The 16,589-nt window shown below is 32.2% G+C and overlaps 1 protein-coding gene and 1 long non-coding RNA gene across 6 annotated transcripts in view; one reads left to right on the top strand and one right to left on the bottom strand.

Moving 5' to 3' along the window:
- The window catches only part of LOC111085498, a 25,083-nt gene extending 17,945 nt beyond the window's left edge, over positions 1–7,138 (bottom strand). Inside the window, exon 1 of the long non-coding RNA XR_002610336.1 lies at positions 7,060–7,138. This is a non-coding gene — a long non-coding RNA (uncharacterized LOC111085498). The remainder of the gene's footprint in view (positions 1–7,059) is intronic.
- LOC106458162 (RNA-binding protein squid-like) lies at positions 2,451–16,083 on the top strand. Of its 5 annotated transcripts, XM_022384336.1 has the most exons (9): positions 2,685–2,756; positions 5,605–6,108; positions 9,968–10,437; positions 10,972–11,012; positions 11,796–11,923; positions 12,333–12,485; positions 14,521–14,770; positions 15,419–15,595; positions 15,863–16,083. In XM_022384336.1, exons 3-9 carry the CDS (start codon positions 10,367–10,369, stop codon positions 15,928–15,930), a joined length of 888 nt encoding a protein of 295 aa, XP_022240044.1. In that variant the 5' UTR covers positions 2,685–2,756; positions 5,605–6,108; positions 9,968–10,366; the 3' UTR covers positions 15,931–16,083. The 5 variants fall into 5 exon arrangements, with proteins under 5 accessions (XP_013773088.1, XP_013773079.1, XP_022240040.1 ...); XM_022384332.1 differs by lacking the exon at positions 5,605–6,108 and having other exon boundaries at positions 2,642–2,756; XM_013917634.2 differs by lacking the exons at positions 5,605–6,108; positions 9,968–10,437 and having other exon boundaries at positions 2,451–2,756; positions 15,871–16,083.
- Positions 16,084–16,589: the final 506 nt, after the last annotated feature.

The raw sequence follows: 16,589 nt of genomic DNA, 5'->3' as shown, positions 1-16,589 counted from the left end.
GATCGTCTCTCAGATGTGACTTTCCAAATCAAATGTGGTCGGCGAGGCAAGCCAAAAGCTGTGCATGCCAACAGGCTTTGGTGTTATCATGGTCCAGGACATTTCAGTTGGGACGAAGTGAACAACAGAACAAATGACGCTGCTGAAGATGTGAAGCTCTTGATGAATTTACTCCCACTGATGTGACTGTTACCAATGATAGGACATTTCCTGATGAAGCAGAAGCCAACGAGACAGAGACCAGTATGGAAGAAGATACGTCCCGTAAAATTAAGAGACTTTGTTGAATTGTAATTTTGTGTTTGTAATTCTGTATATTTAATTAAGTTATTGTTAATTGTTATTGGTTTAATGTAAGATACTATTGTTCGGGACGAACAATACTAAGGAAGGGGCAGTGTTACGACAACGCAGGTCACGTGACGCTTGTATCACGCCACTTCTCTCTCGAACCTTCATGAAATGTCGGGAGACTACTAGATTGGGGTAGTCTTGTATATATAAGACCGGCCAAGAAGCAACGTAATGCAATGTGTAATTGAACTGAGTATTGTTGAGTCGAGCACGTAAGACGTTCATTGAGAATTTTTGCGTTTGTTATAGCACGACTGTTGAAATTAAGTGTATCGCAAAGTTATATTCAGAAATTATAAACCAGTTTTATTTAAGAAAGGACTTGTGTCGCTAAAGTCTCGTCGGAACGAATTTACGGAAAATTAACTAACGAACGGAGACGTAACAATACAATATAAAAACACCTTTTAATATAAAAAAAATAATGTGGAAGTACACGCAATCACAAAAAGTAAACTAAATAAAAGAAACAAAACCACGGAGATAACACAAAAATTAATAATGAAATAGAAATAAAACGAAAACATAATGCATATAAAAACTCTTTAAGAATGAAAATATAGTAAAATTTCTAGTATTATTATTTCACTGAAGTACAACGAAACTGGCAGTTTCTAAGTCCTGATACCGTCATTGTTTTGTAGGATTTTTACGTCCTGATAATGTCACTGCAACGTGGTAATAAGCGACTGGGATTTTTAAGCTCTGGTAATGAACAATACTCAATAATATTGTTACGTCTCCGTTTGTTAATTAACTTTCCGTAACTTCGTTCCAACGAAACTTTAACGACACAAGTCTTTACTTAATAAAACTGGTTTATTCTTTCCGAATATAACTCTGCGATACACTTAATCTCAATACTCGCGCTAAAACAACATTAACGAACGAACATTAACTTCAACAATACCCTGTGACTGCAGTTCAATTACTCACTATCTACCCAGACATTACATTCCCCTCTTTTACATACCAGCCTACCCTATATCTAGTAAGAACTAGAACATTCGCCAAAGTACATGATAGTTCTAGAAACGTTGCGTCACAGTAGTCATGTGACTCGATGACGCAACACTATAAAGCAAGCTGTGTTAGAGCTGGTATAATGTTAATAGTGTGATAAATGGAAACTTAATTTTCATCTCTGTGTAAACCTTTACGCCGCAATTTGGCACAGATTACTTAAATACTGTTTCTATTTGATCTTGTACTATGGTAACTTTTATTTCGCGTTGCAAAACTAACTCAAGTTGAACTGTTATATTTATAGATAAAAAAAGCGATTACTTCATAATTCTGAAGCTAGCTGCTCATTTATTTACAATTACAAATATATATTCTTAGTTTGTTACCTATGTACTGATTTAGTCAGGTTTTTGTGTCAACTCAATCTGACTAGCCCCCAGTGACACAGCGGTAAGTCTGTGGACTTATAATGCTAGAAACTGGGTTTCGATACCCGTGCTGGTACAACACAGACAGACCATTGTGCTTAACTACAAACAAACAACCTCACTAATTTATATCCAAAATTTTCACTTAAGCGGGCTTGGTATGGTCTGGTGGTTAGGATGCTCGATTCGCAGTTGCAGATCGCGGGTTCGAAAACCGTCACCGAAAATGTTCGTCCCTTAAGATTATTTTAGTAAAATGTCCATTTACGCCGAACGAAGCCCAGTGTTTAGCATGCCGAAATGTGTATCGGAGGCTACTTGGTTCTACAGCAAAAAAAAAAATAAATAAATAAAAATTATCGCTCCGCATTTTGGGGTCCTGGGTGCGTTATAAGAGACATGGTCAAATCCAACAGGTCGATTAGATAAACCCTCGAGCTGGTGTTGGTTGCCCACCTTCCCCCAGTCTATTAGTTCAAAATTAAGGACGGCTTGCGCAAATAGCCCTTTAGTAGCTTTATTTAAAAAATCAAGATATAACAATAAAGTGTTAATGTGTTATGTTCTCACAGCTTTTCCTTTGTAATTATGTGATATCATATTGCATATTATTTTATTCGTCCATTGATGTGTAGTATATAACGTTTCCATACGCGGCATTTTTAACCAATAAAATACGCTACTAGCAGCACGTGACTCAGGGGTATTAATACTTTGCGCGCTGAGTTTTCACCGATTTGATCAGGAAGAAAGTAGGAGCTGTCGGAAATTTTGATTTTTTCAGCCGCTGTTTTTTAAATTACAAGAGATGGGTGATCACGATAATCAGTACAATGGAGGAGATTATGGTGACGAAAACCAGCAGTATGGCGAATATGCTGAGGGTCAATATGAGCAGTATCAAGAACAAGACGGTATGGACACCTCTGACAATAATCAAGGCGGAGATGTTTCCAATACTGGCAGTGGAACAACGGGTCAAACAGATAGTGCGAAAGAAGATGATAGGTAACTTAACAGTCTTGAAACATGAAATTAATGTTGAAACGATTTAAACTTCCAGACTTACGAGTTGTATTTTAACCATGAAATTTTACAGTTAAAAAAAAAGAAAGAAAGATGTAATTTAGCAAATTTATGAATACGATATAGATAACGTAACGCCCAATATGGCGGTCTTTGTTTGACGCCATATTGACTAAAACTGAATGCCGGCGAGTTTCTCGTGGTGTTGAGTGCCGTTGGTAGGGATACTCACTGTCACTAAGCGTTAAGCCTCTGAATGGATTCTCGTGCACGTATACTACTACTACTAGCTAGGAATTTATAAATGTAATGTAATTTTAAGGTTTCTGTAAGTGAAACGTAAACTTTAAACTTGCAAAACATCATTTTATTTATTATCTTAATAATGACATTTTAAATTAAAGTGAAATGCGAATTTTATTCACAAAGTTTTAAATCATAAAATGTTTTTTGTCCCATGAAAGTAAAATAATTTAAAAATTGAATTTATTTATATTAGGAACTTTAATACTAATAGTATACTGAATAATTTCTGCACGTAATGATAACTTCTGGAGAATATTGTGATGAGAATGTCTGGTAATACTTCACCAGTGGCAGTACCAACAATGGCCAAATTATTTGTTTCAAGACTTATAAAATGACTTAACAATAACAGTCATGTGTGTGTAATTTTTTAAATAAAAAACGATAAAATTTTAAATTAAAATCCCAAAAGTATGGTTTTCCAGTTCTGTGAAGTGTAAAATAGTTTGACTTAGCAAGACAATTGAGATATTGTTTGGGAAGGGAGGGGAGAAAGTAATAGTCCTCTAAACAAAATACTGTATCCAAGGTTACATCTATTTTTTGTATCTTCCTGATTTAATTTTGTAATATTAAAACTAATAATAATTAATATTGTGCATAATATTTGGAACATTGCATGTTTGTAACTGATTATGAATGTTAACTGTTACTAATAGTAGTACCATATTTTTCTATTAGTTTTAACTGTTAACTCATAAGTCATGATTGTAAAAGTAAATAGATAAGATTTTCATTTATAATTGCACTATAACAAAGCAATCTCTGACTTTGCTATTGTACTAGCTAAACTGCTTTCAGCTAGTTAATTCTGAGATTTTATTGTATTTCCTGCAAGTTTGTCAGAATGAAGCTTATTTTAATTCTTATGATGAATCTAATGGTAGAGGGGCAATTGTGAAAGAGAGAAGTACTTATGAAGATAGTATTTTTTTATTTTTTTTCATAGGGTTAGTGGGAGCAATTTTTTGCTGAAAACTGGCATTTGGCCATCAATTATGCTATTGTAATTTCACTGAGAACACGCTGCTTTTCTTCAAACACTAATCAATCATTTTGAACTCTATAATTGTCAGAAGTGTCAGTTTCGAAGCTGACACGAACATGCAAGGTTGTAAAATGCTTGGAATGTTGCCAGTGTAGCAGGTGTGGATATGACCACTACAGGATCCCTGTGACTAAAACTAATAGATAAGAGATTAAGTTTTATCTCTGATGGTGAAGATACAAGTAAATGCCCCAAGTGAAGAACAACATCCATGTACCCTGTGATTTTTAAGTAGGTTCCAGAAGAGGTCACTAATAATGAAAAAAAGAAGTGTGAGAAAGGCCAATAGTGAAGGAGCTATAAACAGTGTTGGCCATAACCCAAAACCACTAGTCTTTGGTAGTGTGTAACTCTTCATGCATAACAGCTTTCAACTTTCCAGTGGCAGCAAAATGCTCACTTAATTGCAACCTCCCCATCCCTACAATTTACGTGTGCTTTTCCAAATTTGTTGGGAACCCTACCCACTTAGTAAAACACCTTAATTTTCTTTGGTTAAGTCAGAGATTGTGTATTAAACTGACTCTTTCTATTTAATAATTACTGAGCTTATATATTGTATTAGTTTATCATTTTGAAATTATAATTCTGTGCTTAAAGATATTTTGAAGCACAGTATTATCTTTCTTAAACAATATATTGATAGTAATAGCTGAAGCTGGTATTAATATTATTATTCCTATTAAGTCAAAAGATGAGAAAAATTGCTGGTTACTATCTTGGTTTGAAGACTGCAAATCATCTTATTGAGCCAAGTATAGTTCTCTAGTCTGCCATCTTACTAGTGCTCTTGGGTTCCATCAGTGACTTGTAAGTTGTATGTTTGCTTAAAATGATGTATAATTTACCATTATTGCACTCACTTATAAGGGACAATTGTCTGATATGAAAATTTGACAGAGGTGTGCGTGTGTGTATATATATGAAAACATCAAATGAGAAAATTAAGAAAAGTTTATATGGTTACAGCCATGCTACTGAGCAAAGTCAAACTGGATGGTGTACTTTCACAGTTGCATATTTTAGGAGCAGTGATTTTATGTCACTATGACTCTAGTTGTAATAGTAGTGTGACAGCCTTTAGACCTGTGTACTATTTACAACAATTAGTTTATTGCCAAATGGTTATATTCTTTGCTTGAAAAGCAACAGTAAGCTTTTTTACTAACCTGATTATACCACAGACTAAATATTTAAAACCTTTATAAACTTGGAGAATAAAATGTTTTCAAAAATAATAGAATGATGACAGAACATAACTAGTGTTCTATTATTGCATCATTTCCAATCTGGCATAATAATGTACAAGAAAATGTGTTCCATTTTTTCCTTATGTCTTTGCAGTTATGTGGAGTTAGTGACAGGATTGTTAAGGTACTTGCTTCATGTGTGAAAGGGCTCGTTTGATTCTTGGTGATGACAAATTTTAGCAATTCTATAACTTTGTATATAATTTACAATGTGTATTCCTTACAGGTCAAGAAATGGCAAGTGGATGAAAAAAATTAATAAACATGCAGTAGATGGGAGTAGGTTTAGTTAAATTCAAAATACAAATTTGTTTCTTTTGATAGCTATCCCCTTTTCCCTATATTCTTCCCAAAATATATTGCATGCCCCTTTATGTGACTAATTCTGAGATTGCTTCAAGAAAAATACTAGTAGATCAGTTATCAATCATTAAAAGCAAATTTGCTTATATTTATCACATCTCTGAAAAAAAAAATTGTGTAGTTTTTTTAAGTATCGGCCATTAGAGTCCACTTTACTGGAAAAATCAATATTTGTCCTTCATCCTATTTTGACATTTTGTTTCCTACTTATACTGTAGCTAGAATTTATGTTGTGTAGAATATTTAAACTGAGTGATTTTACTATTATGTACCCTGGCTGTGCAAGATTCTGTTTCCCTTCACAAAGAAGAACCTTGAGTAAGGAGTTCTGAAAAACCAGTAGTTTTTCGAAGATTTTTGTTGTTTGGTTAGTGTTTTTTTTTCACATCTTTTTGTTTACTTTTCATTGTAGTTTGCAAATAGTTTGTGGTGTTTTGAACTTAAGAGTGTTTCTGTAGAATAGAAACCATTTTCTTGTGTGTCAAAGTTCCATAATCAGTCTAGTTTTTTGTTGATAGCTGGTAATAACATTTTTAATGTAGCCAATAAAATAACAAAGGTGGGTTCCAGTGGTTTGAACACCTTTCTTCCATCTCCTCCCACCTCCAGTGTTCCTTCTGGTGTAATCACTGTCATGTAAAATAGTTGATTAATTGAGATTCAATTAAGTGATAAATGTCACAAAAATAATCAACTAATTTAAAATTAGCATTTCTGATTATTGTTTTCAATTATTCTATTTAGCCATGTTTTATGGGAGAACAATTGATTAATAAGCCCGACAATTAATTGATTTGAAAGTTCCACTGGTCACCCAGCTCTAAATGCCACAGTGCAAAACAATCACATTTTTTGTAAAATATGGACATTCAATGTAAAAACCAAGATGTAACTTTGATCAATTTGTTTTTTGGTTTTTCAAAAAATCATGGTGTTACACGTCTTACTTATGCTGCTTCTAGTATCTTAAGTGTAACATTATATTTTACTTGTATGACATTTGAATAAGTAGCATAGAACATGGAGTACATTACAATTCATAGGAAACTTTATACCCATTATCATCACACACATACATACATACATATATTCATTAATAACAGTAAGTTATATATGTATGTATGTATGTATGTATGTATGTATGTATGTATGCCTGTCAAATCTTTAGTAGTGGCCAGTCGGCTATCCACTGATCACACTAATTCAATAAATAGATCATTGGATCATCCGTTCTTCTGTATTTGGTTTTAGACTAGTGTGCTGCTGCTAGTGGTAGAGCACTTAGATTTTAAGTTGTATCTACATAAATATTAAATACATGTGCTTTCAGGTGTGGTGGATGAAGCAAATTTAAAGAAGGCATTACACAAAATAATGAAAAGCAAGATGACAGTAAGGCTGTCAATATTAACATAACATGGCTAGCAAGGGACCTTTCAGTCCTCCAAATTTGCCCTAGCAAATTTACCCTTGGAAAAAATAACAATTTAAAATATTTTTCAAGAGATCTAATCCTCTTCTTAACCCACTGTGTATGGCATTGGTCGATTACACATTTTACAGATGTGCATTCAGCAATTAATTAATTATAAATGTGTGTTAATGAACTTGGCATCAGGACATATTTACAATTCAAATATTTATATTAGCTGAGTTTCAATTCCTTAATTTCAAAGGGAAATATTAAAACTGTTTCTACTTCACTTCTCTTATAATATGAATATGCTCTGTTATCCCACTTGTGTACTTTGTGTAGCTTCATTAATATAGCTTTTTTTTTCAATGTATTAACATGAACACAAGTTATAAATAATGACAAGGTAAAATATAAAATTTTAGTGATCTAACTTCTCCATTTGTTAAAATTTCAATGTATATATGTCCAACCTACTATAAAAGCCTTACCCATTTATTCTTAACTTTCAAGGTAGTTTCAACTGTTTTCTTTTGATGTATATGTTTATAATCAGTAGAAAGATCATTTTCTTTTTCTAATTGAAGCTTGAAACTGTCTTTTGATTGTAGTGGGTACTCACTGAAATTTAAGTGACAGTTTGTAACATAGATTGTTTGTTCCAATGACCTCTGGTAGGTTTTCAAGTCATGAAATATAAGAAGTCCAGACTTTAAAATGTTTGTTTGCTGTAACCTGACTGACTGTCTGAAATTGGGGCTGAATAAGTTTTTGTTTGTTTTTAATTGTGTTCTGGAAAGTTTTTATTTTCACCAATTTCTGCCAATATACCGATCCATCTAACAAAATTTACCAATTTAAATTTTTTTTATCCTGTATGATGATTAGAATATTTTTTCTCAGATGTTCATGTTGTCCACAATGTTGTTGGAGGGCATCACGTGATTACCAGTCGATAGCTCAATGCATTGAGATTTGACAGCATGGCTTATTTTGTCCCCGGGATCCTTCACGCTAAACTAATAAATACATGATCTAGCAAGGAAGAATTTACTAGTGACGAGCTTATTCAACAGTATGGTAAACTCAAGTCTGTTCAGTGTATCTGTATCCGAAAAATTTTCTCGGGTGGTGAGGATTAGGGTCAAAACATGTTATTTCAATTGGAAACTTATTCACACGGAGGAAAGTACTTGTAGATTTACTTGGTGAATGAGGTAAAATGGAAGAGTAAACTGTAAAATTATCAGCAACAGTCAGTTCAACTTCATCGATTGAGGTCAATATTGACCAGCAAATGTGTGTTGCAAAAGAATTTTAAATTTCTGTAATTCTCTTCAAAAAATAAATGTTGATAGTAATTGTATTCATGGTTTATTGCATTATGTTTCGGTTGATAATGGAACTAGTGGTATTTCCAAAAACATTTTGCCAACCAATTTGAAAAAGAAAAAAAAAATTGCCTACCCATGTTTTTAATTAGTTTAGGGTTACAGCAAACAGAAATATTTTTAAGCCTGGCCCAATTGGCAAACACTTGTCTAAAAACATGATTGATCAGATATGATAATTGTAATTTTTTAATGAATGCATCTGTCATCCAGTTTATCACAGTATAAGATTTCCTCCTCTGCCCTTCTAAAAGAAACTTGTAGTGACTTGTATGGATAGTGTTGTAGTAGCTAGTGTACAAAGTTTTGTGAAAATCTGGAATAATTATTGAGAAGTGAGTATTAGAATACTAGTGAGGAAAGTTAGTAATATGTAACTCTAGTATCATGGTATTCTGTAGGTTGAAATATACAATATATATATATATATATATATGCATATTTGAGTTCCGGGGTGATAATGTGAGGAGAGATTGATTTAAAAGGGGGGGGGAAAAAATTACAGTTCATCAGTTTAACACAGATCACACCCCCAAAAGTTGTTGTTAAAGCAACTGAGGGTATAACTGTCTCAACTACTACTGTAATATTCTACAACCAGCCCGAGTCCTGGTATTGGGTGAAAAGCTTCATTAACAATATATATTAAAGTTACTTTATTTAATATTCTTAGTTTACTATCAATGTCTTGTATAAACAGGTTAAACAGTGGAATGCCTGTTTTGAAGGCAAAACCAAAGCATCGTCTAGCACTGATATCTTGTACTCAGTAGTCTAACCTGTAGTTATATTTGTATTAATTTTTTTTAAAACCCCATATAGATTTGTGTCAAGCTCATAAATAATCTAAACTTTTTTCTTTTCTTTTTTTTACAAACCTTTAGCTTTCACAAAAACAATTTACTAATTACATAATGGGTTGATAGGCTGCACTAAGATTAAGTTCATTGACAGTAGACCTGTGTTATTTCATTTTTGTGATCATCCATTGGTTTTCTACATTAGAAAAGTAAAAATTGAAGACATGATTTTGTGTTTGCAGGGTGTGGGAAACTCAATTTTACAGTTTTTATGAGATTATCTTTAGTAAATAATGACACCTAAAAACACAGAATGATGTCCCTGGAACTGGGTATCTTTTTTGTCTGTTTCTATATTTTTATAAATTTATTTTGATTTAAAATAGTGTATAAAATCTTGTAAAACAAAATGAAATTTTTTTGAAGTTTTAAAATAATTTTTTCGGTTTAAAAGATCTCAGTATTTGTGTACCTTTTATTTAACATTGCTGCACAAACCATTAATTTAAAATGTGGTTGTAATGTTTTATTGATTAGCAGTTGTCAATTCTGAAACATTTTTTAGGTACTTTCATTGATATGAATGTTTTATTAAAGTGTTTTTTGCTCTTGTGTTGGCAGTGGTGGATCGATATACCCCCAGTGGAGGCGCCTTCTGTTCTAGAGGGGGTCTGTTGATTCTCACACAAAACGCTCCTCAAGTCCTGAGCAGTATCTTGTATTATTCCTTTATACTTAGTGTAATTCCAGTAATTAACATTATTATATATTATGACTACTAAAACTGTGATTATAAGTGGGTCTAGAACAAACGTGATGTAAAATGTTGTTCATTCTAAACATGTAAGTGGGTTGCATGGTATGTATAAAATTTAAATGTTAAGAATAAAAAATTTAAAAGGGTGGGATGAAGTGGGCCTCCACTAAACCACCATGACGACCCGTCAGGCATGGATGTGCAGACGTCACAGCTCATCCACAGCAGGAATCTTTTTTTCACCGTAGCCAAGATGTTGGAACATGGGTTGTTCAGCCTCCACCATCTCGGGACCGAAGCAGACTGAACTGGAAGGAGCTTTCACCACTGCTTGGTAAAATTGAAGCACACCTAACCTTTTACATAGGTGTAAATACTGTTGAAAAAAAAGTTCACAGAAATAAATGCTCAGTAATTCCCAATACTTTTTCATTACAGACCCTGAGCATATTCAAAGACTTAATTTACATGAAAGTTGTAAAGTAAACATTTTGAATGTTTGTCAAATAAAATATGTGAAAGTAATTGGGTGTTTGATGTAAACTCTTTTTAACAGGACTTAAGTAGGATGTCCAGAAGCAATCTTTGGCACTGAAGTTTACCCAGTGTAAAAGGGTGGCCCATATTATATCCTGATACTACAAGTAATTGTAATGTAAATGTTTGATTTTTCAGATTTCATTATGCTAATTTATTTTCCCTTTCGAATAAACTTTTCAGAGGCCATCTTAAGCATTAAGACCTGATTATGGTCTGCTTAAATAAAGACTTAAAGGTAAAGTAACTTGTAGGGACTTATTTTTAATGTATTAATATTAGAATAAGTAAGTTTTGTTTTATTGATTTTTATTTTTTGTGTTCTTTGTAGGAAACTGTTTGTTGGAGGTGTAAGTTGGGATACCTCATCAAGTAAGTATTATAATGCTTCATAAACACAAAACTACATAAACAAGCACAAATTTTTTTTTCAAATTTCTTTAATATATTTAGAAAGCCAGATAAGGCATAGTATTTTTGAGACATTCTATTCCAGAGTCTGATACTTTTAGTCTAAAATGCATATCTGATAATTAGATTAATTATTTTTAGACAACCAACATGTATGGTCTACAATTCTTAGAATGATACAAAAAATATAGGCTTACTAAACCATGCAGCCAAATGTAAAAGGCAGCAAGGCTAAAATAAGTGCTAAATTTCTTTTGTGTGTGTGTATTATCAAAGGTAACTGAAATGTATAAATTAGAGACTTATTTTAAATAACCTAAATGGGGTGGGGGATTCTCCAAGTCTATCTAAGGCAAGTAATTATAATTGTCCATTACAACCTGCAGTCATTCTAAAAAAAAAGTAATTTTCATTTTATATTTTCCAACTTGTGCTACAATGTTAGGGTGGAGAAAATATGAGAAGTATAAATACTTTGTTGTACACAGAGAATTGATTTTTTAATAGATCTATAACGTTTACTAAAATCTTGCCAAATTTTGTAAAAAATTGGTATAATATATATAGTTTTGTGGTTCTAAATGAAGAAACCTGTATGCATAGTTAATAAGGCATGGATAAGTAGGTTGATTTTTATAAATAGTCCAAATTCTGTTGTTACTTTTCTTTTTGAAATGGCTCAAATTTAGATGAAACAGTTTGTTTACATAAGTACAAAATTTTGTTTTATTTATTTTTCTCCAGATGAGATAAAAGAATACTTTTCCAAGTTTGGAGAAGTTACCGATGTAAATATAAAAACTGATCCAGCTACTGGGAAGTCTCGGGGGTTTGCCTTTGTCACCTTCTCTACAGTAGAAGCAGTTGAATCGGTAAAATATTAATACTCTTTGTATTTGTGAAAGACTATATATTATGTAACTTTATCATGAGGCTCTTGATAGTTTTCCTGTCACCAGAACTGTTGTATGCATCCCAGTTGTAAATGTCTAAAATTTCCAATTTTTATTTCACATGGTTTGTGATTATTGAAATTACGAAATAAATTTATTTTATTTTTTTGATGCGAGTCTCTTTGTTGCATGCCACACTAAATAGATATTAAAAGGAATGCATTGATAAGACTACAAATTCTAGTGTTTGATCATCCTAGTAGTAATTTTTATATTTATCTTTGATAGAACTGTGTTTAAGAATAAAGTAGGATGTTTAATTAGGCTTAATGGTTTCGTTGAATTTTGGTTTAAAAGTTGTTTATATTACAACTTTAATGTTATTTAGGTTTTGGCAGTAAGCAGTCATGTGATTAAAGGAAAACAGGTTGATCCCAAGAGAGCAAAAGCTAAACCTGGTGTTAAGAAGATCTTTGTTGGAGGGCTTGATCCCACTATGCTTGAAGCTGACATCAAGGCTCATTTTGAGCAGTATGGGAAGGTTCGTAGTCATAGTAATTTCATTATTTTACACCTTTTTTTTTCTAAACCTTAAGGCTAAGTGTTTAAGAACCCCAGAAATCATATTTTTTATCTGTTATTTTCTCTTCTCTAACACTAACTAGCAAAATGAACAATTCTTTTCTTTGAAAATATAATTTTTGGGGGATTTTTTTTTACAAGTCTTTATACACAAATGATAATTATATTGTGTTAAAGATTTGTCTATTAATTCATTCAATCATAGGCTGACTTACTAGTAGGCTAACATGTATTCAAAGTTGCTGTTGCTGTGATTACAAGTTTTGTTCCTAACTGATTCTGTGAAATAATGATTTATTAAAGCACTAACAATAATTCTATCCAACTGCAAAAACAAAACTCGTGTGCAATCACTAAATTTTCTTTCTTTTTTTGTATATTTCTCTAAGTAACTAAAATGTAAAAACTGGGAACTTGTTAGGTTACGTAGAAAAACATAAGCGAAAAAAAATAAATAAATATTTCAATGAAGTATGTATGCGAGCCTTGTGTGTTATATAATTCAATAACTTGTGTTATCATAAAGTGCCAGGTGTTTATGGCCTTGTTACATGTGTAATAGTTAGACATGGTTCAAAGAACAATAACATTTCACAAAAATGGGTTTAAACTTGGAGCTTAAGGCTTTTTAGGATAAACAAGTTTAATTTCTGTTATAATGTACAGCCATTTTAGAATGAAGGGGAAAAAAGGGATGGTAAATTGGTCTGAGCCTGTATAGTGTTAGTGTAGAAATAATAAAATATAAAACTATGGTTAAAGACCTTGATATTCTTTTAGGAGGTTCTAGATGTTATGCATGTGAATTTGGAAAACTGTAAGATAAATTATTTTTTAATCTTGACATGGAAATCACCTTTCACTCAATCTAGTCAGAATCTTAGTCACTTTTAACTTCATAAATTCACAGACAAATCTTTAGTAAAGATAATTAAAATCAATTTTCTTGTGTACAATAGTCTTGTAGTGTTTACTAAAATTAAGTGAAGATCCACTTTCTACATTAAATGTTAGATGTATAGTCATTTTTACATGGTGATTGCAAGGTTGATCAAATTGAGATGGTTAAGTGTCTTAAGCTTTTGGACAGATTGTGAAGTTACTGGGCACTGAAAAAGTAATATATTGTTCTCTTTAAGTTGTGGATCTACTTGAAAATGAATATTTATTGCAGTAAAGTATAATTCAGTCAGCTTTGGAAGTGTACATTATCAAACTGTCAAAAGTTCTCATTTGAAATTGCCTTAACTATGCATGAAGACTACCTGTTTCAAGGGGTTTGACAATTTTCATGGAAGATACTTTAAATAACACAGGGTGTTATTTTTTTAGATGTACCAGTTTTTTAACAATCATGTCAAAGTTATCTATTGTAGTGTGTTTCAATATGGACTACGGATCAGTCTTAATTTAATACATGTTTCTACATTACTTTGAAAGTGACAGATACTGAAACTTTAAAGGTATAATTGCCTTTGTTATTTTTAGATGAATGCTTAAAATGTATATTTGAGTACAAACAATTGGCAATACCTCCATTTTTCAGAGATTGTGTCCTAGAAATAAAACTTCAAATTACTATTTTGGCTTTTTAAACCTACCTTGATTGTCTTGTCTGCGTGGTCTTTCCCATTAATTATGATTATTCAGAAGTTTTATATGCAAGAGGTAGAGAAAAGATAGTGCAATATTCAAAATAAAAGACTTGTCAGTAGCATGAGGGCTCCTGTTTTTTGTTTTGACATATGCACACAAACAGACAGACTTGGTTTCAAGAATTCTAGACTTTTTTTTTGTGTGTGTGTGTCTGTATAGAATGGTTAATATTTTTTAGTTTTATAGCTAAGGATAAAGTTCAATGTTATCAAATTCTGAGTAAAATATTACAAGTACCAAATGATATTTCTAATGTTTGTTTTTTCGATAACAGTCCAGATTAAATGTTTTAATGTGATATGTATTTGATTCTTTTCATAACATTTTTTTCTTTTCAGGTTGAAAATGTTGAATTGCCATTTGACAAAGTGAAAAACCAGCGAAGGCAGTTCTGTTTCATCACTTTTGAATCTGAAGATGCAGTTAATGAAGTTTGTAAACAACCAAAACAAACTATAGGAAATAAGGAATGTGATGTTAAAAAAGCTACAATGAAGCCTGACCCCAGAGCTATGAGAGGTGGTTTTATGGGTGGCAGCTGGGGAGCGCCTCGTGGTCGAGGAAATGGAAGAGGGCGTGGAAGAGGAAGTGAGTTTCTTTTTGATAACTGGATTTTTTTTCCCTAGAAGGGGTAACATTTGGTTCAATGTGTATATGATATGTTAGTTTGTGTCTTATTAAATATTGTGATTTACTATTACTTGTAAAATAATAACATTGTCCCACTTACCTTTTTGTGCATGTCACAACCTTTTCTGCATAGTTACATTCAAATGTTAATTAAACAACTTTATTATCGGTGTTTACACGTAGCTCTGCCGTGATAGATGGTTTTTGCCATACTCTATGAGTGGCTGTAATCTAATTGACATGGATGTGAAAAGTATTAACTTTGGCTTTTAGAATTGTTTGAGATTATTTGATACATTATGTAGTCATTCTAGAAATAAAAGTAAGGTGATTTAGATTATTTCATATTTTTCAACTTTTCATTTTACTGTAAATAGCTGATTTTTTGCTACAGTTAGGGTAGAAAAATACAAAGATTTACTGGGAACAAACCTTTCTTTTTACAGGCTCTATAGGTATAGCTTAACAGAAATTGGAGTTTGTGCAATGCACCAATGTCATTCACACAGGGTTTAAATCTGTTTACTACACAGTTGGTGATGCATGATACTTTTTGTTATTCATAAGGTAGCTAAAAAGGAGCTTCTGTTTTGTTTTTTCTCTCAGGTTTCCAACAACAAGGATGGGGAAACCAAAGTTATGGTGGATATGGTCAGGCATATGGAGGCTATAACCAAGGATATGGAAACTATGACTACAGTGGTTATGGTAGCTATGGTGGTGGTTATGGCAGTAACTACAGTGGGTATGACTACAGTGGATGGGGTTATGGACAAGGTTATGGTACGTGGTTACTGTTAATCAGTAATTTTTGTTTTTGAAATTTCAACTAATTTGTCAACGTCAAAAGTTTTATAATGATTTAAAGTATGCAATGCATAGTTATGATTATTTAAAGGTAAATTTTACTATTCATATTTAAACTTGATTATTGAAAGAAATTTACATATTAAGTGTCAGTTTTTCATTATATCTTTAGGATATTAATATAAAAAAAATTATCTTTACCCAAATGATGTGCTTGTGTAAATACTTCCTGTTTTTTCCCAGGTCAACAGAACAGTAGCTATGGCAAAGCTCGCAGAGGAAATTCAATTGGTTACCACCCTTACCGCTAATAAACTAAGAAGACTAACATGCTGTGTGTGTGATCTTAATGTCCATTTTGTCAGTAGTTTTTGTTTTTTGTTTTTTTTAATACACATTTGTGATCATGATGTACATAGTGACTGAGTAATAAAATTTTACACCCTGATATTTCTTCCTCATTAGGTTAGTGTCAGTTGTTTCATTTCTTAAGTGATGCTTGAAGTGTGACACTTAAACTTAACTTTCAAATTTAATATTCTTCAATGATTATAGTTGTTTCTGGCTCTTTATTTCAATATATCAGAATAGACTAGTCTTTTTTTAAAAACTTGCTGTGTAATAGCTAAACATTTGTTGCTGTTTGGAGTGCTTTCCATTCTTGGACTAACAATTATATAGTTAAAATAATATTGCAGTATTCATTTTTTCTAGTTATGTAATTATAATATTTGTTCCAGAACCTATAATTTATTGTTGCAGCAGTGCTTCTTATGCACACTGCCCATGGAAGTATTATAATGAGATGGTCAATTCCACTATCCATTGGTATAATAAGTAGCCCAAGAGTTGGTGGTGTTGATTAGTTAGCTGCCTTCCCTCTAGTGTATTACTTCAGAATTAGGGAGTACTCTTGTAGATGCCCCTGTGCACAAAATACAAAACAAACCCAATTAAGTTATTCAAATTG

Source organism: Limulus polyphemus, unplaced genomic scaffold (genome assembly GCF_000517525.1).
Source record: "Limulus polyphemus unplaced genomic scaffold, Limulus_polyphemus-2.1.2 Scaffold20, whole genome shotgun sequence".
In the NCBI taxonomy this organism is placed as follows: domain Eukaryota; kingdom Metazoa; phylum Arthropoda; class Merostomata; order Xiphosura; family Limulidae; genus Limulus; species Limulus polyphemus.
Note: the sequence above shows the minus strand (reverse complement) of the source record. Positions and strands in the feature narration are given on the sequence as shown.